This window comes from Homalodisca vitripennis, chromosome 4 (assembly GCF_021130785.1).
Source record: "Homalodisca vitripennis isolate AUS2020 chromosome 4, UT_GWSS_2.1, whole genome shotgun sequence".
Lineage (NCBI taxonomy): Eukaryota > Metazoa > Arthropoda > Insecta > Hemiptera > Cicadellidae > Homalodisca > Homalodisca vitripennis.
Window position 1 is genome coordinate 120,256,621 of NC_060210.1, and position 17,729 is coordinate 120,274,349.

Genomic DNA, 17,729 nt, shown 5'->3' on the forward strand with positions numbered 1-17,729 from the left:
ACAATCAGTCTTTCCACTACGGGGAATTAAAAATATCGTTATGCAAAATGCATGAAAATATTTTGCCCACAAATGTGAATGCTCTCTATATTGCTTTCTACGAATAAAAATTATTATATTAATTTTAAGATTTTTTCCCGGTTAACTGCATAATAAAGTATATAAAATGATATACTGTCTTCTAGAACAGATTTTTTAAATCCATTATTTGAAATCTATCGAGATAAACCTTTACTTATTAATGCTAAGATTCAAAAATAATATTTTTAATTGTTTTTCCCTTACGTCATTTAATAAGACTTTGAAGACAACGTCTGCATTAACCGTGGAAACTGGTATTAAGTTTACCGAATAACATTCAAAAATTCCATTTTAACAATAATGCTAATAAAGACACGGCCATGCCTTTTAGCGTTGAAAGGCAATACTGAAGTACATTTTTAATTAAGGGAAAATCCAATTTGTAAATATAAGTTAACACAAAATTTAATATCAAAGCTGGAGGCCACTGGAGTTCGGGGTCATGCGCTTTCATGGTTCTCAACCTACCTTACAAGTAGGCTACAGACCGTGTCTGTCTGTGGGACCGAGAGCGACGCGTTTCCGGTGGACTACGGGGTGGTTCAGGGCAGTACGCTCGGCCCAATTCTGTTTTTAATTTATATTAACAATATCTATAAATTGAATTTATATGGCGATCCTGTTTTATTTGCTGATGATAGCTTAATTTTAATAAAAGGTAGCGATTGGGGTGATGCTCGTTCTAACGCTCTACATGACCTCATGGTTAAAAAAAAAATGGTTTGACCAAAACATTCTTTCATTAAATACATCAAAGACTAAGTTTATGCCCATCTCTCTCCGAGAGACCACAGACTATGCCCTCGGCGACCTCGTGGTTCATAATTGTGGCAGTTACAACAATGATCTTTGTTCGTGTGAAACTATTGAAATGTATCGTCTTATAAATATTTGGGTGTCTTCTTTGACAAGCGTTTAAAGTGGTCTGCACATGTTGAATATGTAAAAAAAGAGAACAAGGAAATATATATTTGCGTTTAAACATTTATGTGAAATTTTAAATGAAAAAGAAATTAAACTTGCTTACTTTGCCTATGCCCAATCGTTGTTCTCGTTTAGAATAATAGCCTGGGGTGGAGCGTATAAAACTCTTTTACAGCCACTGCAAGTGGTTCAGAAGGCAATCTTAAAAGCCGGTTTCAAAAAATCTAGGAGATACCCAACTGACACTTTATATCAAGAAACTGCCATTCTATCAATTCGAAAAATCTTCATTAAACACTTCTTGTTCATATTTATAAACATTTTTATACAATTTTCTCTACAACTTCACATTCTCATAACACACGATATTCACGGAATATTGGAGTCGCATCAATGCAAATCAGTAAATCCTTCTCATCTACAAATTCTCTTTATATATCCCATCTTGTGTATAGAAATATCTGTAAATACTTTCCAGACAACCAAATATTCACCTCACCTTCAATACTTACATGTAAGAAACGCTCGAATGAATGGCTGTATCTTATCAGCGCGGAGGAGGCCGAGGCAATCATCACGGCTGACAACAGAAGGACCTGACTTTTGACCTTGCCTCCCCCCTCTTATTGCCCCTTCAACAGCACTGATGCCTTTAGATGGACTTTTCCTATTTTATACATTTATTTGTTTTATTTCATAACAGTTCGTAAAGAAATCTGCTAGTAATGTCTTAAGTTGTTCTGCAGGTAGACTTTTTGATCCTTAAAATACACCACTCCTTAATTTTGTTTTTCTTCTCTTTAAATATTTCCTTTAAACTATTTGTAGTATTTACGCTGATAAATTTCAATGCCGTATTATGTAGGTACGCGCGGGGCGCGCGCGCGCGGTGTGTGTATGCGTGTATTGATGTTATAATATGATAATTAATCACCAGATTAAATTCGTCCAAAATCTCCAGGGAAGCAACTCGAGCCTACGCACAGGCTTTTCCGCCCATTTAGGCTCATTTCCTAGGCCACTTTAAATTTGATGTGTATAATATTTTTATGTATAATGTTGTTATGTAAACATTTAACCAGTATAGTAACAAGACAATATAAATTTAATAGTAAATTTGCACGCATGTAAATATTTTTTGGAGATAAAATTATGATTATGATTGTCATATTCCTGGTGATGACCATTGGTGACATTTCTGATATCTGGCAAAAATAAAATACACAAACACTCACTTTGACAAGTATATGGAAATAATTCATGAAACATAAGAGAATTCAGAAAACAGTTATGACAAATCAATAATTAATTATAAGTTATAGATCAATTTGGAATAATTTTGAGTTAGGTTGGGGGTAGTATTACGTGTTATAGTTGGCTACACTGCTACGTACTGCTCAGTAGTTCTCTGGTGCACACTACTGCACAGCTGCGAAGTCAAGCCTGGTTTACATTAGTCGAGTAGTAGGTCGAGTAGAAAGGCGAGTTAGTACTCGACCGTAAACTCGGCCAGTGTGAACAACTGGACGAGTCGAGTGACGGGCGAGTCGAGTGTCAGACCCAGTTGGCAGGCGGGTCGAATAGTTTCGGCGGGGAGACAGCCACTCTACCACTTTATTAGACTCGCCCGACCCCCACCACCGACAATTTTTACTCTACGAACAACTCTCCTGTTTACTCACTCAATGTAGACAGTCAGCAGATCGAGTTCTATGTCGTGTTGCATTGTTCGTGTCAATTCACGCACACGTGTTTGAGTAGTGTTATTTGTGTAGTTTAATACTTCAAGCAAATATGAAGTGGACGGAAGAGGAAACATTAAAGTTTGTTGAGCTGTACCGGGATGCAGAATGTTTATGGAATTTAGCTAGCCCTACGTACAAAAACAAACAAATGAGACAAGCAGCAATTGACAACCTTGTCAAAGATATGGGAAAGGAAGGGTTCGGTATACAAGAAGCCAAGCAGAAAATAAAAAACATGAGGTCTACGTATAATCAAGAACTGACGAAAATTAAAATATCAACCAAGTCTGGAGCAGGATCAACTGATATTTATGTACCTGCTGTCAAATGGTTTGCTATTTTGGACCCAGTTATGAAAATAGGAAGAGGACAATCTGAAGCTACAAGTAATTTGGTAAGTACACATTTTATTAAGAGAATTACATTTACATATAAAGAAATGAAATGCTATTTCACTGCCAAAAAAATATAATTAATCACAGATTTTACACATTTTTCATGCTTCCGGAGTTGAATGTAATAGTCTTTCTGATTTTATTTGTTTAAACATACTTGTTTTGCCAAGGCACAGCACCTTCGTTGTTGAAGTAAGTTTTCAAACCATCGCGGATCTTTTTTGCAAGTTTGGTTGTTCTTCTTCCTCCAAACCTTTCTAAGTTTCTGAGTTCTCCAATGTTTTCCCTCCATCGACCAGGTACTATATTACCTGTGTCTAAGGTTTTCTCATCTACAGATCCTGGTGCAAAGTAAGTTGTAGAAGAGGTTCTTCGTAGCCAGTTATGTAGAGAGCATGCAGCTTTAACAAGTTTAGGTACTGTTGAGATGTGACATACTACCTTTCTCTGGAAAACTCTAAATCGACTTACCAAGATACCAAAGGCGTTTTCAACAATCCGCCTTGCTCGACTTAAACGATAGTTAAAAATCATTTCCTCGAGAGTCAGTCGTCGTTTACATGATGTGTACGATTTCATGAGGTAAGGCTTCAGCGGGAAAGCATCATCTCCGACAAAGAATAAACCATCAGGAAGAAGTCCATTCTCCAACGGTAACCATATTGAACCGTTAAGGAAGACACCGGCATCATTTTCAGAACCTTTATGTCCTACTTCGACATAAGTAAATAAATAGTTGTAGTCTACTACTGCCATAAGAATGACACTGTGAGTTCCTTTGTAGTTGTAGTATATAGACTACCACTGTTTGGAGGGGCTTGAATCAAGATATTTTTCCCGTCTATGGCTCCACAGCAGTTAGGGAAATTCCATTCACGAACGAAGCCTTCTGAAACAGCTTTCCACTCTTCATGGCCGTTTGAAAGCTGAAAATAAAAACTGTTATTAACATTAGTCACAGCTATTTCAAGAGTTTTTTTTATTTACAGGAATCAAATACTATGGATGATGAAGTCGAAAGCCAGGGTATCTTCGAAGATGAGTTATCAGACACGAGTGGAGTACCAGCATGTGAGCAGGAAACTCCTCGACGGGTTTCTACGCCAACTGTACACACGCAAACTGGTGCCAAGCTTACGGGAAGGAAGCGTAGAATTGAAGAGTTGTCACATGCTGTTAATAAAAATAATGACTAGACCTACCACTGATCCAGAGGAAGATGAAATAGACGTGTTTGGTAAATACGTGTCAAAAACATTGGAAAAATATCAGCTTGTGATGCAATATGCGCCCAACGAGATATTCAAGATCTTTTGACAAAATACAGGTTAGGTAACTGCCCTCTGAGTGTACAAACAAATATAACCTACACCTCAAATAATACGTCTAATTCTCCACAAACTTCCACTGTATTGTTTAATGAACCCTCGGGATTACTCTCTTTCGCTAATATCGTTGCAGACTCAGTAAACTTGCAGTAATGAAATTGTATTGTCCTTTTAAATACATTCCTGTTAAAATGTGACTCACTTATTCGTGTAACTTTCTTTAGTCCATGTTTAATTACGAATAATGTAAAACTATTACTTATTTTGTATATTTTGACTACCTAAATAAATTGTTTCATAAATATAAGCTAACTATGTGTTGTACCCTTTCCAAAATAAGTAGAATTAGATAATTAATTATGAATGTTTCAATCAGAAATTCGGATATTATAAGTGACCAATGACAAACTTCACCTAATAATTTGGTAGATAAAATTTATAAAAAAAACATTCCCTTAAGCATGGACCAATTTTGCTTGTCTTACTTATCATATTTACCTAAAAATGTGTATGTTTAATAAATGTTTCGGCTTACTTTCATGAACTCTTTTAGGCTCTCAGATATAGCATCGCAAACTTCTGGGATGAACTTTGACATAGCTCCCCGAGACACTCGAAACATATGCTGCAGAGATCTGTACGTGTTTCCAGTAGCAAGATAAGCTAACGTAATCTCTAATTTCAATTTAGCAGGTAGTGCGTCTCTCAATTGAGTGTCCTGTTTGGTGATTTTTGGTGAAATTAGATCCAGTAGAGTGTTAAAATTATCTGGAGTTAATCTGAGAAATGACCTGTACTCCTGAATATTATCCTCCAACGCCAGTCCAGTTAATAACATAGCAGATGCACCGTGAGTGTCTCTTCTCTTAATCCAGTCTCTTACCCAAACGCGTGTTTTCCCTGTTTATTTCTTCCTCCACCACTTCGTTTATCTTCTCTACCCACAAATCATGCACCCTCTTTAAGCAATTTCTAACGATCTCACGGGACATTTTCAGAATAAGTTACAACATGCATCCAACAATAATTTTCTTGTTGTACTGTCTCCGTATCCAATTCGGACGAGCATACTCGACTAATACAAATGCATTTTTCTAAACTATTGCGAGTAAACTAGGGGCCTAGCACACTCGGCCAAGCTTACTCGACTAATGTACAGTTCGAGGACTTTAGCTGTGCGCGTGACCTGGAGTGTGTGGTGATGGGCGGAAGGGGTGGCGGGGTAGCATTATGCGCTACGTCCCGAAAACATTTCCTTTGACTTATGGTTAAAACCCTCCTTTCAGGAATCGTATTGGCCCAAATAACTCATCGCACTCGCCATAATCAGTCTGTTTTGTGACAGTGCTGAGTGTAGCTTGTGCTTCGCTTTTACTGATAATGTCTGTTGAGTTAAAGTCAAAAGTCAAAAGCCTATTCATAGTCAGGCTCGCGAAATTGTGAGTAATGTTTATACATTTATGAAGGAAGAGGCAGACCATCAAACTGTTAAAATTCCGTTGTCAAAGGCTCGCCAAAGAACTGCTGCAGCAACTGGAGTGTCAGAGCGAGTTGTGACTAAAATAAACAGTTAACTTAACAAGTTGAAGGTTAGTAACATGTGTGAGGCAAGTTTTACTACACCAAACAAAAACTGTCAACGACGTAGAATTGTTGACAATTTTCATGTTGAAGAACATCGAATAGCGACTGCAAAACTTTTGAGGGAGGCGCTAAGGGACAAAATATATTTCCAGGGTTGTGAGAAAAGTTTTAGGTGGGTATTAAAGGACCTGGAATTTACTTGGAGAAGGACGGCAAACAATAGGAAATTATTAATTGAAAAGCCAGAAATCCGAGAGAAGAGGATAACATACTTGAGAGCGTTGAAAAATTACAGGGAGCAAGGACGCCCCATAATTTATTTAGACGAATGTTATATACTATCGTCTCACGTATCTAACCAAACTTGGTCAAATGGCTCAAATGAAGGGTTACACGTGCCGATTTCCAAGGCCGAGAGACTAATAATTATCCATGCGGATGGAGAGAAAGAGTTCTTGCCCAATGCTTTTACATGTTGGAAAGCAAGCAACCATAGTGGAGACTACCACGACAATGTGAATGGGGACATTTTTATGAAGTGGATAAAGGAAAAAGTGTTACCGAATTTAGAACCAAATTCAGTACTGGTAGTCGATAAAGCACCCTACCATAACATACAAATTGATAAAGCTCCTACTTCAAAAAGTAGGAAGCAAGATATGAAGTTGTGGCTTTCAAAAAACGGAATACCATTCTGCGACGATATCCTTTTATCCTGAACTCTACAAACTTGTGCAGCTATATAAACCAAGGCATGTCCGGTACGCCTTGGACGAAACTGTTCAACTACAGGGTCATGACATCTTACGACTTCCGCCCTACCACCCAGACCTCAATCCCATTGAGTTAATTTGGGCCGAAGTCAACATCATGTGGTTATGAGAAATACATCTTTCACTATGTATCAAGCTAAAGCTCTATGCGAAGACAAGATATCAAGTATGGGCGCAGAAGAGTGGTCAGTAAAGTGCAAGCACGTAGAGAAAATCGAAAGGGACTATGCAGCCGCAGAACCCCAGATTGACAATATTATAGAATCCCTTATTATATCAGTTGGTTCGGTTACAGACAGCAGTGACAGTGACCTAGAAGAGAAGGACAACTTGAGTGGAATTGAAGAGCTCCAATGAAAAAACAATCATTGTAAGTAACATTTGTTATTAGAAAATTATATTCTAGCATTTAAATTAATTAAATATTATTGAAGTGATTGTAAATTAAATAATAAGAGAATACCAAATAATAACAATAATAGGACTTATCCTTGTTTTTCAGTTGTTTCAGTATGTGTGGATAATAATCGGCAAATCGAAATCGTGAATTTAAAGTCGTTAAGAGATTCTTGCGCCTTCATTTCAGCGGCTAGCACGTAAACGCAACCCGCCACACAGATAGTTCTTTTTTTGAAAGGGTAGTATTAGGGCTGCACGAGCACAGCTAAATTCCTCCAACTGTAAACCAGGCTTCACACACTTCACAGATGGCTGCTGAGTGAGTGCTGATGGGACGTTGAGACATGAGGATGTGTTGTGAAACTGGACGTTAAAATTTGGATGTTTGCACTTAAAGAGTAAAGAATAGAAGCTAAACGAATAGCAGCACTTAACTAATAAAGTTTTCGTAATAGATTTGCAATAACGATTGATCCATCCATAATTCACAGTGAACAGAAGCGCCAACAACATGGTTTTGATAACCTTAGTTTTCCAGCCAGAATAATTATAGAAGTGACAGATCTGTATTTTGAGGTTATGTCAAATATTTTATGTAAATTAATTTAATTTGCATGCTCGTTAAAATTTAAATCATAGAAAATTAACGTAATTGATAGATGATACATATGTTATAATACTTTTTAATTAAGATATTGTACAAAATGCTGTAGGTCTAGGTAATTTGTAAAGGTTAGGCCTATGTAGGCCTATTAGTTAAATATTCATGATACTAGTTTAATTGATTTGTCTCTAAAACATTTAATGAATCTATCAAGGGACCTCCGAAATGGAAAAACACTGCTGAAAAGTACTAGAACATTGTTATTACTGAAAGTGTTGTAAGATGAGCATAGGGTCAGAATAAAATTTGACTGCAGTATAATAAGCGGCCACCACCACAATTGAATCATCAATATTCATGATTGTCTAAAGTACCGAAACCGGATTATGTTACAGGTATTTCAGATATTTTATATATATAAAAAAGTAACAATTAAAAATGAATAAAAACTATTTAGCCTATTGAATGTAACAAACAAAACATTTAATCACTTTATACTATTTTGATGGATAAACATGTCAGCTTGTGACACAAATAAACACATGTACATCGCCATTGTACTTGTGGCAATTACTCAAATACCATACAAATGGGTTTACTTTGTTTGAATTAATTTGGAATAATTTTGTTATTCGCTAAATTAAAAGGAGCTGCCAATATTGTAAGTAACTATTATTAGAATGTTTGTTTATATAATTGTTTAGGTACAGTATTTCTAACCGATAATTTGGTATTCTAATTCAATTGTGGTGGTGCCCACTTATACTGCAGCCTAAGGTTTTGGTAGCTTAGAGGATGTGGTATCTCGTCACTTGGGAGTAGATTTTCAGATCACCCAATAATATAAAATAATATAGCGTAACTGACATTGTAATTTTAATATTGTCAAATGGCATTGTAAAAAAAGAGTGAAGTTTTGATTTGTCGGACATAATTTAGTTAGAAAACTTTTTTGTATTATGTCGTCTAAAGTGCCAGATTTTGATAAATACGTTACAAGAATCAATGTAGTTGTAAATGATATAAATTCGTTTTAAAACTGAAAGTAACTCAGCTAACATTTCTTATAATTTGTTTTGTACATTAATGCAAAAAGAATATCATAATGTCTAAGTACAAAAAGAATTTTGAGTGGTACAAGTAAAGAATAACAGTTACTAAAATCTAGATTATATTTACTGCTCTAACAATGTTTATGTGCTTGTGCTTGAATATTATATAAATGGAAATTGGATTATGGAAAGTTATAAAAGCATACACTGACCCTCACTTTATATATACACGTATTTATGTATTATTACTGTTCCTCAGTTTTTTTTATATTAATATCAACCAGAAGCAAGTCTTTAAGGTTGGTGTGCCTTATCCAAAATATTGGACTATCCAAAACAGGATTGTCCCATCAAGTTTGGAAAATCACAACCCTAGTGTATATTCTACATACTAAGAAGAAGGTTTGAAGTTGGAAAGTAACTTAAAAAAAAATGTTATATGTTTTATAATATTTTTTCAAAATAAATAATGGTGCTTTGGGATTATACCGACCACACCCAGACATGAATCGTTATTTGACATTTTGCTTCTACTGATTACTAGATTAGCGTAGAACAATATTTCGACAATATAAAACAGGAATTGTCTTATCGCAAACCCCTCCCCATCCTCAGACAGAGGTCAAAGTCGAGCGGTGCAAGTGATTGCAGAATCTCGCCACCCGTTCAGCTGGTGCGTCGCTTTGTTGTACTTCCGTGTTTTACCCCTACATTTCTCCAAACACAAAAATTCAACAAAAACAAACATTACCAAACAAAAACTAAACTCTTTATTGAAAAAAAACACACAAAAATTGTTTTTATTCTTGATCACACTCCGCCACCCAAAATGTGAGTGCCTCCGGCCATCGGTGCTGCCCCGCGCTGATGTGAACAAAAGAAAAACATCCCTCGAGATAGTACCTATCAGTAAAATATCAAATTCTAGAGGGGCTGATCAGAAATATAAATTTAATTGTAATGGAAAGGCAATTATGTACTGTGCAAAAAACTTAAATAATCAAGTGACGGCCTGCCATAATCGGGATTCTCGAGAAAGATAAGATAACAGCGACATTAACAATTGATAATCGTTGTAAGTTTGTAATTTTGTAATTAAAGAGTTGTTTTTTCGTTCTATCATGTTTGTTTCTGTAAATTTATATTTTTGTGTTCTTCATACTGGTGTGGTCGGTATAATCCCAAAGTACCTAAATATTTATTATCCCCATATTAATATAATATAAACTTCCTGATAAAGCATGGGCCCAACCACATACCAGCAATGGGTTTCATGTCGCCCCTCCCCCACCCTTGGAACAAGGGAATAATAAAAAAAGGTTGATGGATCCAAACTATATAAGATTGAAATTTTAACAACAGATCATTAGATAGGATTAAGATATATTACGAAAGAGAGTAACATTTTAATTCAACATGTTTTTTTTATGATGTTGTAAAGCATACATTCATTGTTGTTTGTGTTGGTCAAGTTCAATTGCATGTAATTATTTATTTGAGACGTAATAGTTAACAAGTGCTTTATTAAGTGAAAGAAAACTCTTTAATAATTTTATTTATTTAAATGTTGAAATGTTGTTTTATTGTTTTGAAAAGGTGTAGGCTACCCTACTTAAAATTAACTTTTTGTGATTTTGATTGCAACAAAGTTATGCACATAATCACCCACTAAAATAAAGGATGTTTCTAGCTTAAAATGATATGGGTTTAAAGTTTTGTTATTTTGCAGTACTTTGAGAAAAGTAAAACTATGGGTCGGTCCAGAACAAATTTAAAATGACTAATTTGGAGATATTTTCCTGATGCTGTACATATACATTTTGTAAGAGATAGTAAAGAAGAGTTTGTTGAAATTCTATGTATGTTCGCCATCCAGAAGGATTAGTTTTTGTTTAAGTAAACGGAGACACATTAAATTGTTTCTGGTACATAACTTTGAGTCTTTATTTTTTTAAGAAAAATAACCATACAAAAAAAGTATTTTATAAAAAAAAAACCAATAAAATTTTCTAAATATAAACATTGAAAGTTGTTTTAGTGGGGTTTACAATTATGTATCTAGGAAGTGGGCTAATTTGAAAAATAAGAGAATGTAATTAATTGATTTCATATATATGAAAACATATTAAGCTCTCTAAACCTCATTTGTTCAATTTTCACTGGTTTTAAATATTTCCTCCTTACCCCCCCCATTTGTTAGTGCTTTGCCCCCCTTAAAAATGTTCTGGTATCACTCATGTAAAAAATATGTAATTTTAACAAGAATGTTTATATCCAATTATGTTAATCTTGCAGATTGGGATAAGATGTACACAAAGAGGATAATTAATAAAGTCCCTGGAGATTTACCAGCGGAATCGAAGAAAGAAAAACAAGGATACATTGGAGATTTGTCACAAAAGACTGTTCCACAACTTAAAGATCTTCTAGAGAGGCAGGTTAAACTTCTATCAAATAAGTAAGTAATGGTTTGGATCTAAATCAAAATAAAGTTTGCTAAAAATTATTTTTTATGTGTGGTGAAAATTACCAACCTGTTCCTTGATTTTAGCAAGGTATATGATGGCTTGTTACTCCATAAAAAGTTACACCATCTGGGAATCAAAGAAACCTCATCTGTACAGGGCCTTCCTCAGTGGAAGGTAGTGTTATTGTAATTCACACATTGCATCCAGTACTCTTGTTAGTGAATGTTCTGTCTGGTTTCTCACTACGTAATTTTCATTTCGGGTGATGGTAAGCGTGTCTAAGCCTTAGTTAGGAATATATGTTTCTGCTTACAGTTAACATATACATAATGCATAATATTTACAATGTATAGTTAGAGTTGGGTTTAGTTTCTAATATTCTGTAGAAGGCTCATTGCTATCATTGAAATAGTTTGAAGTAAAACCAATACTGGTAATCTTATCCTGTGACCATTGGAGCATCGTTCGATTTAACGACTGTCTTTCATTAGTAGATACATTGCGTGGTCCTGTCTGTCTTGTCTGTTACCCAGAAGCATCCCTTAGGCGCTTGAACATTCAGTTGTACCGTAGAAGCTGTTTTGGAGATATGGTGCGGTCACGGTCACTCACAAAGTCTCGCGCTTTGTTCTCTCTTGGGCAGAGTCTTGTGTCTCTATAACCTCTTTTCTTGTACTCGTTAGAAGTATTAGTTCAGTGTACCATTGGAGATGACTTTGTCCGGTTGCGGTTGCTTACCCCTTCTCGTGGTAGTTCCTCCATAAACTTGTTCCTACCACGATTTCAGTGATGATTCACAGTGAAAATAAGTGACCCGTTCTTCCGTGGAACCCAATGCAGCCCTAGAAGCCTTAGATGAGCTGGAAGTCACCCTCCTTGGATGAAACAAGGCAAGAACCAAGATCGACATGGATGGGTTGGTATCTATTCTCAAATACATCTTTTATACCTTATGTCTTAACTGTCCTTCCTTTTGCTGATGCAAATGTTCTCGATTTTAATTTTATTTGTAGCTCTTCTTCCACCTAACACATAAGCATATTACAATTCTTGGGTTTAGTGTTAAAACCATGTTTAATCTTTTTATATTTCTATTCATTTTTTTCTGTCAAATTTTTAATAGGAATATATATTTCTTTTCTAGTAGTCAAATTTGATCTTTTAACTGTTCCAATTTTATTATCTAAAAGAAATGGAATGTTCACTGTAATTTTATTATCATTCATTGTAATTTTGTTGTGCATTTTGGTAAAATTCCTGAATTTATGTCATCAATGTGGTAGAAAGTCATTATGGATTAAGTTTCGCAAATATTGTTTAATGAACACTGAAGTGTGCCTCTAAGTAAATATACTGGTCATTAAATAATAATGTTTTATGTCAGGTTTGTGTAAAATACAGCTAGCTATTTGTAGAGTGTCTCTTTCTATAATTAATATGGAATGTAAGACAGGTTGAAATGGAGCTATACTCCCTCCACATTCATATTGAATCATTCTTTCCCACATAGCTACATAATTGTGTATTAGAAACTTAAGTAAAAATGTATGTAACATTTTATTTACAATTTGAAATACCTGTGCTATGTATAAATATAAAGAAATAAAGAAACCTTATGTAAATACATGACATCAAAATTCATAATGTGTGGATTAAAAAATAGGTTCTTTTTGGATAGGCCTATTTTAGTTTATGGTCAGCAAAACTATATATATTGTTGTTTTTATTTTGGTTTTCCTAGTAATTTGTGCTCAATATAATATCTAACCAGAAGCTAAAGGCAAAACGTGTAGTAGTCAAAATAGTTTATAACAATATTTTATTGAAAGCCATGCATTTTTGCTAAAAAAGGTGCAAGTGCAAGGGAACAGGGTTTAGGAAATTGGAATGGAAAGGGCTAAATATGAAAACATCAATTAAAAATTATTAGTTTACCAACTAATACATATTGGATGTTCCTTCACAAGGAAATTTTCTTTAACAAAACCAATTTTTCAGGGCCTTTATCAGCAAATTAGCAGACAAGGGTGATAAGATCACCAGACTGAAGGAGGCCATCGACAAGGAGTTGAAGAAGCGTGACGAGAGTGAGCAACTGTCAGGCATGTTGGCGACACTGTCAATGACAGGCAAGGAGGACCTGGATGCATTGGAGTGGACAGGAAACTGCGCGCCAGGACACAGTAGTCGGGTTGATGACACGGACAGTGACGATGATGACAATCCCTTCAAAATACTAGCGACGCACTCGGGAGCTGGTTTCCACAAGAAGAAACACAAGTATGATGAAATATTACGCAGTTTAATATTGTAAAGACACATTTACACAATTTATAACCTTACAATGTCGTAGATTAGCCAGAACACTTCATAACATGCACGTATTGGTAGGTTTTGGAAGAATTATGGTAGTAGAGTAGACAATTTTATAGTACATAGTAGACATTATTATTTCAAAGCGTTTTGAATGTAGATAGAACTAGAATTTGATAACTCAGTACCACACACTGATCACTATTACCACATGGTCTTACATCTTGATTAATAAGATATAATTTTGTTGTATTGGAGATGATCACAAAATTTCTGTTTTGGTAATTTTCATACAAGAAACAGAACTCTTTTTGCATCAAAAAGTGGACATTGCTTAAATTTAGGTAAAAGCAAGTTCCAAAGATTATTAAAATTCAAATTTCGTTTTAAAATTTAATTTAAATTAGATAATGTACAATACATTTATATGTCACTCTTAACCCTTTTACTGCAAACATTTTGGTTTTATGGATATTGAAAACGCCTGAGGAGCGTCTCATCATATTTGTACTTAAATATGGAGTTAGTTAGGAGTATGTAGTTGTATTAGGAGTATGCCGGGGTCATCTGTAATTAAACTATAACAAGGTTTCTATTCTTAGTCGATCAAGCAAAGAATAAGGAGAATGGAAGAGGTGTGAGATTACATCCACTACATCATAAAATCTAACGTTAAGACTGATTTCAGAGTGATAAAGCCTGATGAGCCACTGATCAAGGCGTCCGATTTGGAAGTAGAAGAGTATGCCAGACACCTGTGTGAGAAGATGGACTCGGTGAAGCCTATAGACCCCAAAACTAAGGCCAAATTCCTGCCTTACAAGACCCTGAACCACTCGAGGCCCGAGAGTAAAGGGAAAGCAGATGGAGGTAGAAAATGGGAGGTTACAGCTGCCACCCCTCCCCCTCCCGTACATGGTGATGCCAAGCTTGTCAGTCTCCAGGACTCCATAAGACTGCAGTGTGAACAACAACAGAAACTCAAGGTACTTTCTAGTTAATTTGTATAATAGTTGAGATGGTCTTTTGTTACTATCCTGTTAATCTTATATACAAATATTCGGGATTTTCTTCTGGCAACAAAACAGTCAGACTTGAAGAGTTAAACAGGAATTCTCATGAGCAATGAGCTTTTGTTCAAAAGTGTCCTCGTTGTATTATTTGTCCATGTTTGAGGATAATCATTCTCTCATGTGGTGGCTCAATATTGGTTGACGTTCATCTGGATTTTTTCCAGTGCTCCTTTATAAACACATCCAATTCTGATTGTGTCATATCATACTTTACTATTCTGCACCCATAACTTCTCTGTCAAAATCAAAAAATTCCCCAAATGTTGTAAACTTGATGTGCTTTATTTAACATTTTTATTAAAATGAGTTTCTCGCATTATGACCTGGATAGCAAATTCATTGCGAATTACTTAGTGCACATGGAGAAAAATATAAATTTTTTGTCGTACCTCAGAGAGGTTTAGTTTTTGAGAGATTTCTAGATTCATGTTCACGATGTAAAAGTATTAATTGACCATTTATAGAATACACTATAAAATTCTCGGACATTTCTGGAACTCTGTGTATTATTTTCATATGTGCCACACGTGTGCTAGAATACTCTGAAGCCTTGTTTCCAAATATTTTTCAAAATACCTCTTGCTTCATGTACATCAGAATAATTTTGTGGTTGTTATTACGTAATACATACCAGAATACAATATACCTTGGTTACCATATGTATATCGGAATACTTTGTAGCTTGGTTACCAGATAATATGTATCAGAACATCATGTTTACTGCTATACAGTTGGAAGCAACAGTTTCATACTAATGTATTGTAAACATGACTGTTCTATGAAATACTGATGCAATGATTTGTGGTGAACTGTCAATATATAATTATTGCAATATGAAATAACGCCATAAATCTGTTGATAGAAAAGTAGTTGTATATCAGTTTTGGTCTCTTTGAACTAGTGCTTTGAACTAGTGATATATTACGAGTTAATGGTATGATGAAAGTTGCTGAACACCTCTTCCTTTTAGGAGATTCAAATGAAACACGCAGCTGAGAGGTTGGCTAACACTCAAGAGTACAGTGTGGGGCGAGTTCCGCTGAGTGTGGGCCACTACCGTGACCATCTCCCTCCTCCCTCCCCTCCCAGCTCAGGGGATGAACTGAGCGACCAAGAAGTCCATGACGAAGAGTACCCAGACGGAGGAGGTGTCGTCATTTACAATCTTGTGGATGATGTCACACAATGATGACAACTTAATCTGTAATTATGTACATTCTGTAAATAATTTTAGAATAAATATTTTTTCACTATTATCATTGGAGTTTTTATTATTTAACCTTTCTGTTCACATTGTTCTAATTTTTTGGCATGATTGTGACTTAGGTCTTATCATAATATCAATCAAAGTGGGGAACATGCTATTTTAAGTACAATAAGTCAAATTTAAGGTAATAAAAGAATTTTATACTAAGAGAAAAACAAAATTTAGTATGGTTGTTTTCAAAACTTGAGCCTGGTTTTGTGTATGTTTACGATTTATCACAACAAAATGGCTGATTGACTACAGTCTATGGGTGGCTCCTAGTATAAGTGCATTTGTGTGCAATTCCCCAACATATAATTACTCTCGTGTGGAAGCTTATCTGATTACTACTTAAGTCCATTTCTACTGTAACACTAAGATTATAATACCACTACAAGAATAAATACACTCCTATTAAAATACTTATGAATCCTCATTCTTGGTCTGAGACAAATAATTAAGATTAGCAAGACTTGATTAACATGTTCGCTGCCGGTGGTAACTCTTGTTAGCACACCTACACCAAAACATGCAGGAAATGAGCAATAAAATTAATAGAACATCTTTTAGAGGAAACAAAACCAGATGTAGTCATTCTTAGTGAGCATGGACCATAGCATATCAAGTAGAAAACATTACACTAAAAACCTACTGCTTAAAATCACACTTCTATCAAGAAAACCACAAAAAGGGAGGTGTAGCTGTTTATGTAAAAGAAGAACTCGAAACTTCCACCTAAGAGATACCCATAGAAAGCAATACTGAACTAATCCTTGAAATGGGTATGATCAAAATAGTTTAGGGAACAGCTGTACATCCTAGGGGTATATAGAACACCAGCAGGAAATTTGGAGGAGGTCTTGAATCTTCTATCAGCAGCAGTAGAAGAAAAAAAAGCAAGAACATAATTTTCATAATAGGAGATATAAATGTCGATGGTTTGAAAATAGACAGAAATGACACCTATGCTAAATAAAAAAAAATGCTAAATAACACCTTAAGCAGCCACAACATAACATAACTTCCTCCAACCCGTCACAGCTAAATCATAATACTCTATAGACTTTATTTGTACAAATTTGGACAGGGGTCAGATTGAATCAACTATAATTCATGCTGGAATCTCAGACCACACTGCTGAACTTTGTAAAATTAAAAATACACTACACCAACCACTTAGAAACACTATAAAAAGCAGAAACTTCAACTATTGACAAGGAACTCCTACAACGAGGCTACAATATAGGTGAACAAAATACCTACCACGCATCAAATTTCCACCTACTTCTACACCATACCACACAGTATGAAAAGAAACCATGTTACATGGGCAGAAAGTTATTCAACCATCTACCAGAATTCATGAAGACTCTACAAGGGAAAAGGCTTCAGACGGCCCTGATGAGATGGTTAATTAGTAGGCCATTGTATTCCCTGGAGGAATTATTAGACTGGAGAAGAGGAACCAACACAACTTGACTTTGTATCTAGACTTAAGAATTTTGACGTATGAACATTTCTCAAATAAATTGTAATAAAGACTATTGACTATATAATTAAAAATATACCTTTTATATGTTGCTTTAACTCATCAGATACAGGATTAAAACCCATATGTATCCAGAATCTAGAGCTGATCAATCGGTTAACATACTACTGTAGTAGTAGAGGGTCGATATTAACACCGTGGACTTACACAGGTTAAAGTGATAGTGTATTAACACATTGAATGTGATAGTATACT

General features: G+C 35.2%; 1 protein-coding gene across 4 annotated transcripts; it reads left to right on the plus strand.

Annotated features, from left to right (window-relative positions):
• Positions 1–7,530: 7,530 nt before the first annotated feature.
• Positions 7,531–15,995, plus strand: LOC124360047. 4 transcript variants are annotated; one of them, XM_046813297.1, is made up of 5 exons: positions 7,531–7,805; positions 11,181–11,343; positions 13,352–13,633; positions 14,355–14,652; positions 15,710–15,995. In XM_046813297.1, the coding sequence occupies exons 2-5, from the start codon at positions 11,192–11,194 to the stop codon at positions 15,926–15,928; spliced, it is 951 nt and encodes a 316-aa protein (XP_046669253.1). In that variant the 5' UTR covers positions 7,531–7,805; positions 11,181–11,191; the 3' UTR covers positions 15,929–15,995. The 4 variants fall into 4 exon arrangements, with proteins under 4 accessions (XP_046669253.1, XP_046669255.1, XP_046669256.1 ...); XM_046813299.1 differs by lacking the exon at positions 7,531–7,805 and adding an exon at positions 7,853–7,877; XM_046813300.1 differs by lacking the exon at positions 7,531–7,805 and adding an exon at positions 7,942–7,961.
• Positions 15,996–17,729: the final 1,734 nt, after the last annotated feature.

What these genes read in the sequence shown, in the direction of transcription:
- LOC124360047 (XM_046813297.1), top strand. Translation starts at nt 11,192, where the DNA reads ATGTACACAAAGAGGATAATTAATAAAGTCCCTGGAGATTTACCAGCG. An exon ending in GTTAAACTTCTATCAAATAA is followed by an intron (nt 11,344 to 13,351) that starts GTAAGTAATGGT and finishes CCAATTTTTCAG; the next exon opens with GGCCTTTATCAGCAAATTAG. An exon ending in TTCCACAAGAAGAAACACAA is followed by an intron (nt 13,634 to 14,354) that starts GTATGATGAAAT and finishes GACTGATTTCAG; the next exon opens with AGTGATAAAGCCTGATGAGC.